Genomic DNA, 16,548 nt, shown 5'->3' on the forward strand with positions numbered 1-16,548 from the left:
TACGTGCGAATCATATTTAATTCGACATTTATTAAGACACATGCACATTGATAAAAAAAATGTTTTATAAATTGTATTTTAAGTTGACATTGTTGCACTGCATGCAGTCATCGATGACTTTTGTTATGGCTTGGCGTTACTGGCACGGAACGTATCACCAAAGGCGGCTACCGGATGACCTGTTCCAAGGTTCCAATAACATAGCGTGCATTACTCAGTTTTTCTCAATTGAACGTTTACAGCCACGTCTAGTCACATCTTCTTATCTCAGGCTCAAAAATTAATGAAGGAAACTACGCCCATCTCGCTATATAAATGGGGATCACTGATGCCCATCCCACTTATACTTGTAAGTATCGCTCTCTGCTCTCAAACACTAAACAGAAGATCAGTGAGCACAAGTACAAGCGTTAACTATTACTTGCGAGCGGGATCATCTTATAATATCATATCATGGCGTCCACACGAAATTTGCTGGTTATGCAAATTCTGTGCATTTGCGCAGGTATGTGTCCCTCCACGAACTTTTCATTTTGCCCAACTCAGTCGATGGCGAATATATCGCTTCCCTTAAATTTGAGGTAACGTGGAAGTACATATTGTGTGAGCACTGCAGGTGTTATGCTTCTATCAATGCTACTATGCACCAATGCTCAAGGGCCGCTACAGGTAAAAATTCAAAGTAGAATCTATGCAATTTTCTCATCTCTTCCATTCCTTGCAGATAGATCCGTGGGTAACAATGATATTAATAGTTATGATTGATTGGACTGTGATGTGTGCAGTGTGATACTACTTGCTTTGATGTATCATACACTACTTGCACTTCTTCGGGAGACCAACATCTGCAGGCATACTGCAATTGTTGTTATGCGCGAACAATCATACCCACAGGGGGCAGCTGCACTCTGCATCTTACCAATGGCACCCAAGTTACTTGTACTAATTAGATTTAGTGTGTGGGTATTAAGTGTGACTAAATAAATGGGAGAATGATAAGAATCGCATATGTATGTTTTGGTATCTGATTGTGCTATTATAATACCAGTGGAATAAGTTCACGGGTTTCCATATATATATAAGTATTTTCTGATATGAATAAAACAGGCGAGAAGAAGACATCCGCCCATAAATATGTATACGCATACTGTATGCCTTATCTGTTTATACATCGCAATATATATTACGACTGTTAATTATGTTTTCCCATTAAACTATTAGACTCCAACGAGCTAAATATTTCATATTTGTCATGTACTTGAGACTCCAACGAGCTATAAGTATTTCATATTTGTTCAAATCATAGAAGCATGGAATGAAGTTTGTGTTCACAGCGATAAAATTTGAATGGTAAGGTTATGTTTCAAGTTGAAGGGTTAAATTTATTTAATCAGATGTCCTAAAATAAATTATTATTTTAAAAAAATTATATATATAATAATAATTTATTAATTATAAAATATCTAATAATATTATTTTTAAAGTATATTTCTTTAATTATTAAATTAAATTTAAATAATTAAAAAAATTCAATTATTTTTACCTAAAGAATATAAATTTAGATATGGATATAAAATATGTATTTAAATGCATTATTTTAAATAGTTAAAGTTAAATCAAATATGATGACATCTTAACTTTCTTTTGGTTGTGGTGGCTTTTTCATGTTTTTCCATGTTTTATAAATTATGTTGTAATCTATTTATCATTTTCATTTTAGGATTTAATGTCGAATAATTATTAAAAAAAATCAAATAGTAAAGAAATTATGAGTAATTAAAAGAATATTTATATCAATAAGAAAATTCTTGTCTAATAATTATTAAAAATAAATTTTTGAATAATTTAGAAATTATCAATAATTAAAAGAAAATTATTAATTATTAAAATAAAATTATATAAACTTTGGATACATACCAATTTTAGATAATATTCACAATTTTATATTTAGTTAATTTTGATTTTTCACTTTTCTTTTCACATTTTAAAAAATATAAAAAGACTACTAAATATCATTTATTAAATGCTTAATATTTGATCATTATATTATAATGAGGATGATTAACTTCCACTATAACATTTACATAAATAAACAAAAGTATGATATATATATTCTTATCACAACTATATATGTGTGTGTGTGTGCATGCTAGCGGGCATGTGTGTATGTGTATTAGGGTTCTTTCTAAATTAAAAATTATATTAAAAAATAAAAATCAACACTAAGTATAATATTTAACATGTAATTTATCAACAAGAAAAAAATGATAAAATTTGGAAACAAGAGATGAACTTTCTTCTAAATACAAATGTTCATTTTTTAAAACTATGGGACCATGTAAAACTAAGTTTGAACTTCATCTGCTTTAAAATTTCTTCCACCTCATTTGTTGTTGCTCTGTTGTTTACAATGTAAGGGCCTACTTGTGCCTTTAGCCTGAACTGTGATTTCTTCTTGTTGGACACAATGTTTTTCATCCATATTTAGCATCTATCTGGCATACTCCATAGCAAAAACCCTCACTAGCACAAAGATTGGTAATCTATAAAGGGGGAGCTCACATCCATAAATTTTGATCTATGTATAATTCTGGTATAAATACCAGTCTCCGACCTTTCACTGTTTTGAGAGGTGTAAGATTTTCTTGCTTTATGGAGATATCCTCGATATAATATCACTACATAATAAACACAAAGAGGTGTGAAGGAATTGGTCCACAAATTCTGTTTAAGTGTAGTCCTCTAAATTTATTCTGACCAAAGAAGTCCAATGGATAACTGACAATGGGTTACCTTGCTCCTCCATCTCTTGCAATTGAAACTTGAACTTGTCTTCCTGGTAATATAACATGAGATACATTAACACTGACTGATACTTAAACTTGCCTTCGACTTTGAATTTCATAAATTATCATGCATGCCATCGGACAAAAATTGATTGTAATTAAATAAAACTGAAGGTTTTTGCCCAACTTTGAACAATAATAAGAATCCTTAAATTACTTCATCAACCCACTAGTCTGTATAATATCCTAGTAAATGGCTCACCATGGAAATTACATGCTTTGACATTTCTAGGAAAATGGAAATAGGGTATGGAGGATTTGTTATGGGTAATTCATCATTTTCAAGGAGAAAAAATTCAAAGATATGGCCTCTTTAGGGAAATGTAAGATTTTTGTACAATTCCATTAATGAGTAAGTGGAAAATGGATGCGGGGAGACTTGGGATTTATTTGCAAATCTTGGAAAATACTCTCAAGAGAAATGGAAAAGATAATTTCATCATTTTGGGAAATCACTACTTTCTTACTAGGAAGGTATCTAAGGTGACACCAAGTGGAAAACTCAGGGAAGAAATGGGTTTGTGCCAAGATAAACTGAGGGAGAAAGGACTTCCAAATACTCAAGTCATCGATGTGGTCAAGGTATTTCTGTTTTTCCCAATTTTCGAGTTCGTATAGGTCGAACTCACAGTTACAATCTATGTACAATCTATCATTTGATGAGTTGAAAAAGAAGATTGTACAGGCGTGAAGGAAGCATTTTCTAGATGATCACACATCACCTACATTCATGGAGGAAAGGGTTATAGTTCCAGGCACCAGGAAGTATCCAGCCGCCCTTGTGAGAGCCACCTTGGCCTATGTCGGAGTAACAAGCTCCAATGTCAAGTACTTGTTGGCCAAGAATGAATAACTGGAAAAGAACTTACATGAATCTAGGCAAGAGGCAGAACAATCTCGAGAGCACAGCGTCGTTTCTGTAATGGAAGAGATGAGGAAAGTGATACTCATTGTAGTATCAACACTTAAGACCACCATGCGAAAACCTTATGATCAATTTGGCATCGTGAATAAAGAAGTTTTCCATGCTCATGGCTTGCGACAATGGAGCAAGGAGTTTGTTCAAACTCTTAGGAACATACATGCTTCCATCACCCATGTGCAAGAGTGGACAATGTGGTACAAAGGGGCCCTACTTCACTTTCCAAAGATGATGAAACCGAAGGCAAAGCTGTAAAGAGCAAAGATCTAGATGCAGATCTAGAACTATGAGCAGCTGACCCCGTTCGTCACCAACATATAGGCTTCATATGCACAGTTGTATAAGAGTTTGGATGCCATTGTGAGGACGCAAAGGATCTTGTCAATTGGTTCCCTGACCCAATCTAAGGAGAAGAACTTGTTAGAAAATTATATATTACGGAGCAATGGAACACATAAAATACTACAGAAATATAAACACAGAAAACACATAAAACAAGAGAGACACAGATATACGTGGTTCACCCAGTTTGGGCTACGTCCACCTCGAACAGCTAGTCCTTCCTTTCTATTATCTAGCAAAATGAAGAGACACAACCTACAACAAATCCGCTGTAATATCCTTTGTTTCCTCTCACAGTCTCACCTCTTTGTTTCTCACTCAGAGAATACACATCTATGTCACAGCCTCAAATACAATGCCCTCATACAAAGAGAGGGGTTGCCTTCTAGGGCAAAAAACCCTAAACTAAACATAAGTTCTACCGTCAGATCATCTACCTAATGAATGGCCCAGATTGACTAGAAATTACTATACTTTTACAAGGCAAGTTTACATCTATTTTTGGCTTTGGGGGCGCTACCCCCAAACCCCCGCCAGGGGACTGCTGGCCGCCGGACCCCCCAGCCGGGGGGGATCGGCCCCCCTGACCCCCGCGGGGGAGACAAGCCCCCCCTGCACCCCCCCGCGTGGAGGGGTGTACAAACTTCCTGGGGTATACATTCGGCTGAAATAAAAGACCTCTGAACAATCATGCTCCACACACAACAATCTCCCACTTGGAGAATGATTGTAGCAACTCCACCGCTGCTTCATTTGCTGGACAATGACTCCTCTTTGGACTTGGTTGCTTCTCATCTTCATCGTCATCCTTGAAGACCAATTGAAACTGAGCATGTTCTCAGTTTCTCCCTGGTTACAACTTTTGTTAGCATGTCTGCAGGATTCTGGCTAGTGTGTATCTTTTCTAGCTTCAACTCTCCATCTTCCAGCACTGATCGTATGAAATGGTACTTGAGCTGTATGTGTTTAGTCCTGGAATGAAATGTTGAGTTCTTTGCAAGATGAATGGCACTTTGGCTATCACTGTATAATGTGCCCATATCATGCTCCTTACCCAATTCACCCATAAATCTTTGTAACCAAATCATTTCTTTACTAGCCTCTGTAGCAGCAACATACTTTGCTTCTGTTGTTGAAAGCGCAACAACACTTCGGATTTTTGAAACCCAACTGACAACTGTTCACCAACAATAAATACATATCATGTAGTGCTCCTCCTGTTATCTCTGTCACCTGCCATATCTGCATCAACATATCCCTGTAGAGAAATGTTTGAGCCACCAAAGCATAATGCTTGATTTGTGGTACCTTTCAAATATCTGAGAATCCATTTCACTGCCATCCAATGTTCCTTTCCTAGATTGTTCATGTACCTGCTTACAACTCCCATTGCATGTGCAATATCAGGCCTTGTGCAGACCATTGCATACATTAAGCTTCCAACTGCTGATGCATATGGAACTTTAGACATATAATCCATGTCTTCTTGGGTCTTTGGGCACATTTCTTTACTAAGTTTGAAATGGCTAGCAAAAGGTGTACTAACTAGTTTTGCATTGTGCATATTAAATCTTTTCAACACCTTTTGTATGTACTCATTCTGAGACAATGTTAGTTTGTGATTTTTCCTGTCTCTAGTGATTCTCATACCAAGGATTTGTTTTGCAGCTCCCAAATCCTTCATTGCAAATGAATTTGCCAATTTTCTTTTGAGCACATTTATTTCCTGCATGTTAGACCCTGCAACAAGCATGTCATCTACATATAATAACAATATAATATAGCTGCCATCATTTTGCTTTTTCAAATAAACACAATGATCAGAGTGACATCTAGTATAACCTTGTTCAGACATAAACTTGTCAAATTTTAGATACCACTACCTTGGAGCTTGTTTTAAGCCATACAAGCTCTTCTTCAACCTGCACACTAGTTTCTCCTTCCCTTTCACCTCATATCCTTGTGGCTGTTGCATATATATCTCTTCCTCCAAATCTCCATGGAGAAAGGCTATCTTTACATCTAACTGCTCAAGATGCAAATCTTCAGCTGCTACTAGACTTAAAATAGTTCTGATTGAAGTCATTTTAACAACAGGAGAAAATATTTCATCAAAATCAATACCTTTCTTCTGTGCAAACCCCTTCACCACAAGTCTAGCTTTGTACCTCTGTTTTCCTCCATCTTCTTCCTTCAGCCTGTAAACCCATTTATTCTTCAATGTAGTTTTTCCTGCAGGCAACCTGACTAAGTCCCAAGTCTGGTTATGCATTAAGGAGTCCATCTCTTCTTCCATGGCTACCTCCCACTTCTTCCTGCTTTCAACCTGCATTGCTTCTTCATAACATTCGGGTTCACCAGAATCAGTCAACAATAAATAATATAATGAAGGAGAGTATCGTTCAGGGGGTCTACTTATCTTGGTAGATCTTCTAACACCACTTTCAGGTGTTTTGGGTGCCTGTTGCTGTTGTGGTGGTTGTTGTTGTTGTGCTTGTTGATTATTATTATTTTCAGGAACCTTTAATTTTTCAGTGATTTCGTCAAGAACTGCATATTCCTTGTTTTCTTTTTCTTGCTTCTTTTCCTACAACTGATTCTTATACAAGACCTTTTCATTGAATATTACATCTCTGCTCCTAATTATTTTGTGATTTTCGTAATCATATAAGCAATAACCAAAATCATTAACACCATATCCAATAAAGGTACATTTCTTTGACTTTGCCTCAAGATTTGTTCTATTTTCTTTATCAATATGGACAAAGGCCTCACAACCAAAAGGCTTTAAAAAGGAGTAGTTTACCTTTTTACCTGTGCATGCTTCCTCTGGAACACCACCATCCAAGGAACTTGAAGGCCCTCTGTTTATTAGATAAACAGCAGTATCTATAGCATCTGCCCAAAACTGTAAAGGAAATCCTGCATGCAATCTCATGCACCTTGCACGCTCCATGATTGTTCTGTTCATCCTTTCTGACACACCATTTTCTTGTGGTGTTCTTGGAACTGTCTTCTCTTTGTGAATTCCATGCTCTGAACAGTACCTATCAAACTCTTTGCTGCAATATTCACCTCCATTGTCTGATCTAAGACATTTCAATTTCTTTCCTGTCTCAATCTCAACCAAAGCTTTCCATTTCTTGAAAGTATCAAATACATCAGATTTATTCTTAATACAATAAATCCAAGTTTTTCTAGTTGCATCATCAATAAAGGTAACATAATAACGAGGGCCACCGAGAGATGATAGCTGAGCAGGTCCCCATACATCTGTATGCACAAGCTCTAACTTTTCGCTCTTCTTTTCTTTCCCAACTCTGAGAAATCTGACTCACTTGTGTTTTCCATAAATGCAATTCTCACAGAAGTCCAAATCAACATTCTTCAAACCCGACAACAAATTCCTTGAGTGAAGAATCTTCATCCCCTTTTCACTCATGTGTCCGAGCTTATGATGCCATAATGCTGCATCTGCTCCTTTGGAAGTTAAAGCATTAATAGAGTTAGAAAAAGCATTGCATAAATACAATGTACCAACCTTTTCGCCTTTTGCTATTACCAAGGCTCCTTTGGTGACCTTCCAAGCTTTATCTGTGAAAGTTGTCACACAACCTTCACCGCCTAACTGCCCTATTGAAATCAGATTTTTCTTTAGATTTGGAACATGCCTTACCTCCTTTAGTAGCCATTGGTTTCCATTCTGCTATTTTACAAGAACCTTACCCATTCCAACAATTTTACAGGGTTTATCATCACCCAAACGAACTTGTCCAAAATCTCCTTAAACATAGTCATGAAAGTATTTCTTATCAGGTGTGGCATGGAATGAGGCCCCTGAATCTACCACCCAGGAATCAATAATATTTTCGAAAGAAAGAATCAAGCATCTTGTAACATCTCACCTGTCACATTTGCTTCATGATTGTTTTCTTGTTGTGCATCTCCTTCTTTTCCCTTCCGAGATCTACAGTCTTTCTTTAGGTGTCCTTTCTTTCTGCATTTCCAGCACACTATCCCCGATCTGGACTTGGATCTGCCTTTCCTTGATTTACTACGATATCCTGAGCTCTTTCCTCTTTCCATTTTTCTTCCCCTAGACTCTGCACTCAAAGCATTACCCGATGTCTCACCGGAGCTTTTTCGTCTTTCCTCGCTAAGGATAGCACCGACAACATCATCAAACTTTAAAGTACTAGATCCAGAGATAGAGTTACCAATGGCCATTACTAAACCATTCCAACTTTCTAGCAATGAGCACAAGAATAACAGAGCTATAACTTCATCTTCAAAGTTTACCCCTACAGAACTTAACTGAATTGTAATTGTATTAAAATCATTTAAATGATCTGCAATAGATCTACCTTTCGACATCTTCATATTAAATAATTGTTTCATAAGAAATACCTTGTTTGAGGCCGAGGGTTTTTCATATAGTTTCGACAACGCCTGAATCAAACCCTCTGTCGTTGTTTCCTTCGAAATGTTGAAGGCGATTGATGCAGCGAGGCACAAACGTATTGTTCCGAGTGCCTTTCTATCTCGAAGGTTCCATTCTTCATCCGTCATAGCCGTCGGCTTCTTTGTTTTTCCGCTCAATGGTAGGTACAGATATTTCTGATACAGATAAACTTCCATCTGCATCTTCCATAGCGAGAAGTTTTGGCCGTTAAATTTCTCGACCCTAAACTTACCATCTTCCGCCATTGCTCCCACTCAAACAAGGAACCCTTCTTTCTTGCGAGTTTATCAGCCAAAAAGACCTTCGCCTCTGATACCAGTTGTTAGAAAATTATATATTACGGAGCAATGGAACACATAAAATACTGCAGAAATACAAACACAGAAAATACATAAAACAAGAGAGACACAGATATACGTGGTTCACCCAATTTGGGCTACGTCCACCTCGAACAGCCAGTCCTTCCTTTCTATTATCCAGCAAAATGAAGAGACACAACCTACAGCAAATCCACTATAATATCCTCTGTTTTCTCTCACAGTCTCACCTCTCTATTTCTCGCTCAGAGAATACACATCTATGTCACAGCCTCAAATACAATGCCCTCATACAAAGAGAGGGGTTGCCTTCTAGGGCAAAAAACCCTAAACTAAACATAAGTTCTACCGTAAGATCATCTGCCTAATGAACATCCCAGATTGACTAGAAATTACTATACTTTTACAAGGCAATTTTACATCTATTTTTGGCTTCGGGAGCGCTACCCTCGAACCCCCGCCAGGGGACCGTTGGCCCCCAGACCTCGCCAGCTAGGGGGGATCGGCCCCCCCGCACCCCCCCACGTGGAGGGGTGTACAAACTTCTTGGGGTATACATCCAGCTGAAACAAAAGACCTTTGAACAATCATGCTCCACACACAACAGAACCAAGTCCGGCTAGAGATCGATAAGTACATGGAGAAGCTAAGGTGAGAGGCCACTAGCAATGACTTGGAGTTGAGCGCAAAAAACATGCAGAAGTACATTAGTGATCCTACCGTAGTCAAGACCATGTTGCACATACTTCAGGACGAGTTGGACAAGGGTTCCAATACCATATACCCATAATCTATGGAGGCAAGAGTTAGCTACCAAAAAGACACTATCAATTAGAATGGGGACACCATAGCACAATACCAAGCTTGGTACCAGTCTGTCACTGAGAATCATCAAGTGGAGGTTGCCGAGTTGGTCTTTCCCAAAGCTTCATAATCATAGTGTTCTGTCTTGTTAGGTTGTCTCTAGCCTAATTTGTCTGACATGGGTACACGTGGAAAATGTATATTATTTTTAAATATGTTGTAAGTGAAATTCCAAGTGTCATTAGTGGAATGTGAACAATCACTATGTAATGTAAAGAGTTATTTGTAAAGAAGTTGAAGAGTCATGAGGGTAGTCAACGAGTCACAAAGGGGAATGTCAAGGGTCACCCCACCCTTTGCTATAAATAAAACCCCATAACTCAAAGAAAATTCTTTTGGGAGCCAAGCTTTTGGCTAGGCTTAGGCTTAGAGAAGGCTTGGGAGTATTTTGACGAGCCTTGGCTTCTCTACAATGCAGAGCGAGTACACTTCTTTAGAGGAGTAGGAAGTGTTGACTGTAATGTTCCACTATTGGGGCTAGTGGTTGTCAATGGTGTATGTGTGGATGGAACTTTCACTTAATAATAATATAACTGAGCCATCATGTTTTCATGCATATTTTGTAATTGTAGTTTGACTATTTTGGTTACTTTAGCAATGTATGTTGTTTAACTTGCGCATTTTCTTATGAACTATTTTGTATGCAATTGTATGAATCTTGTTGAAGGCATGTTGTTGGATTAACCCGTCACTTTGGTTTGTGAACTATTCCACTTCCAGCTTGTCATGTCATTTCGCTCATGTGTTCCTTTCATGTTATGTACTATTACGGCATTCTAAGGGACACACTTCCTTTCCCCTCTGTGTGTTAGAACCCCCATGCATCTCACTTTACTCGCTACAAGGTCACACACTTTCTTCCAACCAAAGTCATCATACTTACCTCTGCGCGCTACTGTGGTCAAGGAACTACATTACCACCCACAGCTAGGACTCCTCCAAATGGTCTGAGGTCTAGTTGGGACTTCTTAACGGGGAGATCACCTTGAATGTTGGCAAGTCCAGCAACGTCAACATTTTTGGCACTAGAAGGAGGGCTAGATGACAAGCTAAGCCCTCAAAGTCTATTTTGAATCTCTGTACATCATTCATGACTTACATCACAATCTCAACTCTGACATGTTTTTCTCATGCTCATGATTTCGAAGTGTCGGAGGATGTCATCGATGACTTGTCATGAATTAAATATGATGGTGAAGGCGGAATAGCCTTTTTAAGACACAAAGTTTCCTTTTTAGGATTTTATGACAGGAATGAAGTCCCCTCGAACTACATTTCCTATGGGTTGTTTGCTTACACATTTGAAAGGCATGTTAAGAAATGGTGTCACACATTGCCCGCAACCTCTATTCACTCTTTCAATCACATGATCAGAGAGTTAGGCCATGAATTTTTTCGTTATGGCCATAAAGCACTCAACCACAAAATTTTGGAATTACACAAAGCACCTGATGAATCTGTTGCGCAATTTTGGAAATGCTTCCGTAATCTTGCTTTTCAATTCCTGGAAGATGAAGTTGATTGGAAATTTCTGAGAGAAATATTTCAGTATCTTCTTCACATATCTAACAATCCACATGAATTAGAATCATTTGAACCCCTCCCAGCATACCTCGGTGTTAGAGCTTCCAAATCTAAGACAGACAAGGTCGTTGTCACGAGTGAATCTCTATCCTCTTCTCATCAAACAACTCTAGCTCCCTGGGACGAGGTGGGAGAAATTGTGTACCAACTTGTTGAACTGTCACCCCCTCCCACCCCACCTGCTCTATATTTTTGTGCAAATTTGGACTTCAACCCTGATCATTGTCATGTGATATCATTTTCTCAACCTCCGTCCTCTGGTTCCTTTGATCCTCCAAATTTTGGTGTGTTGTGTTCATCCGTTTGGGATTCCACACGTGATGTTCACGAAGATCAAGTTGTTGACAAAGTTGGTGTTAAGCAACCACCCTGTGCTATCATTTTTTATGAGTATGTGTGTGAATCTAAAGAATATGCCACTGTGAAGGAAAACCTCCTTCTATCCACATCTCATCCGCTCTATCATTACATCTTCTATGATTCTGCCATTTTTTACTTTTCTTGTGAAAATTCATCCCCGGATGTCTCTACTTCCAATAATTTACAGAACACACAGGATGTTAGTCCCTCATTTGATTGTGGAGAGAAAAAAATATTTCTTTTTGAATTCACTTGATCTCTCATCTTTCATTTCTGGAAATTCAAAGGGTGAAAAATTATGTTTCTCATCAACCCCTCTATACGATTCATCAGATCATGAGGATGTTGATGTCCATATTGAATTTTTTTATCGTGGTTGTTGTGATATTTTTACTCATTCATTTCATCATGATTTTGATTCACTTACTGTTGGTCTTTCTAAGCCACCATACTTTGATGATCTATCTTCTGATGAAGTGGAAACCCCTCAAGATGTCGAGGCACTTCAGCCCGAGTTAATGGCTATGAAAGGTTCTCGTAGCCCTGAGGACAGCTCCACTTCTGATAAAAAATCCATTGAATCACCCCAGGCTCCTCATCACTCTCTCCTGCACATTGAAAGTCAATCTACTTTATAGAATTCACTTCCTCCACCAAAATTGCGTGATCCTATCGCTCATGCATTGGAGGAGTCATACATAGTGAGCCATGTTTTGAAACGAAAGTTTTCCTCTTTCTGCATGTTTTCTTATTCTTCAAAGTTGAAAGTGTGTACATTCTTGTCATCTGCATGCAATGTGATACAACACCATGATACATTTGCAAGCTGCCTTTCATGTTCTTTTAATATTTTCTTTTTTGTGGATGCATTCAAACTTCGAATGTGTTGGTTTTCATTTCTTTATCTTTCTTGTTTGTTGTTTTTCCTGAATATCTTTCTTGTTTGTTGTTTTTCCTGAATATCTTTCATGTTAACCATGCCATCATTCACATGGCCCAACCAATGCGCCAGTGGCTGCATTGGAAGTATCACTTCACATGAGTAGGCCCATGTTCTACTTAGCTTAGGAGTAGGAGTAGTGTTTTCTTTCATGTTTGCTTTTTCTTTCTTGTTTTGCTTTTGCTTAGTTGGTTTTTTCTTGTTTTACTTCTTTCCTTTGCTTATTTGTTTGTTTACGCACCTGTAGGATTAATTTCCCATGAAGTTGTGTTTGTCTTCTTGAGACAAGCATGGTGAAATACAAGAGGACTTGTACAACTATCAACATTTTGTTATATATCTATTCCCTCTCCTTATGAAGATCTTGTGTTTCTTTTAGTTGATGATACCGTAATTGAAAATACATTCCTTTCAGAGTGAGTCTTGGTGAAATCATAATGCTTGCACTTTTAACTAGTACCACCTACTCTAATCAGTTTTCTATATTCGGTCAACCCTTGTAAACTATGTCAAGTAGAGTAAGGTGAGGGGGGGAAACCTTAACACATATGTCAAAGGTATATATAAACATCCTTCTCTAAAAGGACAACCTATTCTGGTCTCAATAAGTTGGGATCCCTCTTCTTCCTCATGAAATAAATAAGTGCCTATGCACAGTCCTTTGAAAATGAAAAAATAAAATAAAGGCGAAAGAAGAGAAAGGTTTCATGCACAGGGAGGTGAATAAAATAACTCTGTCAGGGTATTGTCCAGGCTCACTCGTAGCGGTGCAATGCTTGTGTTCATGAAGTGACTCTGTCGGGGTACTGTCGAGGCTCACTAGCAGCGCGTAGGTTTTAACCCCGTATAGAAATTAACTGCATACGATTCTAGAACACAGAAAATAAACAATGCGAGAGCATAACATATAAAACACATATACATAGATGTTTTCCCATGGATCCCTAAACTAGGACTACCAGCTTGATTTTTCATTATGTTCCTTTCAATGTTACAATACATATTTATACATGTTGAAGCATCCAATACCATGGACCGAAAACCATCGCACCCAAAATCATGGACCCCAAACCATCGCATCCAAAGCCATGTGTGCAAAATCATGCACAAAACCATATGTAGGTCCACCCAACCTAATATAGAGTCCAAAAACAAAATTTTCCTGTGACTCCCCCCCGCTACACAATCGGCACAATGAAGGGAGGGCTCCGCCCCCCTTCTAACCCCCCGGTTAACCACATGGGCTAGTTGTGGAAAGAATATAACACAACCCAACATAGCAGAGCAATGCTTGTGTCCTTGAAGTGACTCTGTCGAGGTACTGTCCTGACCTGCTAGTAGCGGAGAAACACCAGAGATGAAACTAAAACTCTGACAGTCTATATTACTTGTGCATCAATATACCCCTCATCCCTAATTGAGACAACTTAGTTGACTTGCCTTGTTATGTGTCTTGCCGATAAATAGAATGGTATGTGCTACATCTTTAACTCAATCTAGTGAAGAAGCTGTTATAGCCCAGATTTGTCTCAGGCTGAAAAGACAAGGTTCTAGGTCCACATCAAACCACGCTCAGCCTCGTAGCTAGCCCTACGAGGACAGGAGAGGGCTCTCTCCGGGTCAATCTCGGCAAAAGGTAATCGATGAGGCTCGAGATGACTATATTTGCAATTAATCTTAGGCTAGGTATGAAGTACAAGGAGTTTGAGGTTGATTTTTGAGGTTTTTGTTGAATCAAAGGGAAAGGCAATTTTGGGTGCGGGGATGAGACACAGTTTTTGCAGAGGTCTATTTGGGGCAAGGTAGGCGATCGTCTTGATGCTTTTAAAGAGAATGAATGGGTAGATCTGACTGGTGAGAAGCTAAGGAGAGCAAGAAGCTTTCAAGGATTCTCCTTAAACAGATGAAAACATGGAAAATCAAACAAATTCAAAGGCAAAGCATAACAATCTATGGATTCTACCTTAACACTTCATTTGTTCAATTGCAGAAGATGAGAGAAGGAAAATGATACACATAACAACTTACAATTACTGAAAGAAGCACACCATTAACACATAAAGCCACAAGGATCCCAAACAGTGCTGCAAAACCCTGGCCTTTCCTTTGCCAAAAATGCAGAAGTGAATGTACAATAGAGTGTCAAGCTTTTCCCAAGAGTCCAACCCTGAAAATGACTTAGAAATTATATAATATAGGCAAGCCAACCTATTCCCTTGCCTCTAGGGGTCGAGCTCATCATTCTAGGAGCTGTTTCAACCAATTCTAAACAAAGCACTACAATCTAGGCAGTCAAAACAAATTGCCTCTATAAGGTAGGAAACTGATTCATTCATTAAATTTTCACTCTTTGGTGAATGAATTTTCTAGAACACGTAACTAAGTGTCAAAATTACATCATGTTTAATTAATTACATCAAGATAAGTCAAAAATTACATCACAAAGAAAAACTAGTCAAACTGGCCGAATTTCTGAGCTGAAAGATGAAAAATTGGGCAAAAAATCTATATGCGTCGCGCTGCCTGTTATATGCGCCGCGCTACTTTGCTACTGATTTTGAGGCACTTTCTGAAGTCCAAATTGAGCTCAAGTTGGCTTGTTGGAAAGCCTTGCCTGTCTACTTTCCAACCCAAGTGGAATTTTCCAATTTGGTGTCCATTTGCCCCTCCAAAAGTGCATTCTCCCAAGACTGCTTCCTGTGTGTCAAAATAGGGGCAGTGAGGTCATTTTTTGCATGTTTTTTGACCTTTTGGGGACCCAGAATTTGCCCAAATTTCTTGTCCAAGTACCAAAATTCATGATTTCTCATGACAAATCCAAAACTGCAAGCCATTTGTAATTTGGAGCTCCCAATCCTAAGCGCTACGCAAGGTGCGCGACGCATATAGGGAAAAAACCTGTTTTTTACACAAAAATTTCCAAAATGACCAAAAATGCCCCAAATCTCTTGAAATTTGGGCTGGAGTTTCCTTATCAAGTGTGATGATGGGCTAAAGAGGCCTCGGCCAAAATCTGAAGATGATCGAGCTCCCTTTGCTTCTTTTGCTTCTTGATTGCCTTCTTCAATTTCACCTTTAGATTCCTTATTCGAGCCTTGCAAACTTGGTTCCGTGCCCTGTAGTGGACAGCCATGTGTCTCAACAATGCATTATCTCTATTGGCCTTGTTCAGCCGCTTCTCCAAGTAAATGTTGACCCTCTCGAGATTAGACTCTCGATCCTCATTGATCTGTCGCTCTAGAGAAGTGAACTCAATCCTCCTATGTTGGGCAGCTTGGCGATTATCACGGATGTTCTGTAGCTCCATGATCGTATGCTAGTCTTCAAGCTGCTTATTTCTCTGCTCCAGATACCTGATGTTCCATTTGGCCATCTCCAACTGGATTTCCAAGGCTTGAATGTCTGTTTCTTGCTCCTCGATAATCCTTCTATATCTGGACTTCTCTGAATCTGTAGCTGTCTCATCATCGGGAATGAGAACGAAACCTGATGGCTCACCTGAAGGCCCCTTCTCACACTTGGGCTTCTTGCCCTTGTCCTGTACCTGTGCCTATGGTGCTGATGTTGGAAGCGAGGCCCCTTCCATGCCAGGTGGAGATAACACTTGCTTTGTTGTTGCAAACAAAGGTCTAGTGCCTTTCGGATAGCCTCTCTGATATGTAATGAAAATAGGCCTGGTCTCATAATGCTCATACTGTTGAGAAGGTTTACCCTCATGTTTCACCTCTGATACTCTTCGTGAAGCTCTGAAGAAATCACGAGAGATGAAGTCATCCCAAGTGATGCCCTGCAAACCAAGCTGATGAACCACCAAAATCTTTATAAGAGCAAAATGATAGACACTGTTAAGTTGCTGCTGAGGGGTTCTATGTTGTATAAAGGTGGTCATTCTCTCTATATTCTGGCAGATG

The 16,548-nt window shown here is 38.7% G+C and overlaps 1 protein-coding gene across 1 annotated transcript; it reads left to right on the forward strand.

The window, feature by feature from the left end:
* The first annotated feature begins 313 nt into the window (after positions 1 to 313).
* LOC149256947 (uncharacterized) lies at positions 314 to 1,214 on the forward strand. Its single transcript, XM_089368756.1, has 3 exons — positions 314 to 505; positions 617 to 669; positions 786 to 1,214. The coding sequence occupies exons 1-3, from the start codon at positions 329 to 331 to the stop codon at positions 982 to 984; spliced, it is 429 nt and encodes a 142-aa protein (XP_089224882.1). The 5' UTR covers positions 314 to 328; the 3' UTR covers positions 985 to 1,214.
* The last annotated feature ends 15,334 nt before the right edge of the window (positions 1,215 to 16,548 follow it).

This window comes from Pinus tabuliformis, chromosome 6 (genome assembly GCF_031772625.1).
Source record: "Pinus tabuliformis cultivar Carrire ecotype Pingquan chromosome 6, CPIR1, whole genome shotgun sequence".
NCBI classification, from domain to species: domain Eukaryota; kingdom Viridiplantae; phylum Streptophyta; class Pinopsida; order Pinales; family Pinaceae; genus Pinus; species Pinus tabuliformis.

Excerpts from the sequence above, each read along its gene's own strand:
- LOC149256947 (XM_089368756.1), top strand. The coding sequence starts at position 329 with ATGCCCATCCCACTTATACTTGTAAGTATCGCTCTCTGCTCTCAAACA. Across the intron at positions 506-616 it reads AATTCTGTGCATTTGCGCAG|GTGTTATGCTTCTATCAATG; the intron begins GTATGTGTCCCT and ends TGAGCACTGCAG. Across the intron at positions 670-785 it reads ATGCTCAAGGGCCGCTACAG|TGTGATACTACTTGCTTTGA; the intron begins GTAAAAATTCAA and ends TGATGTGTGCAG.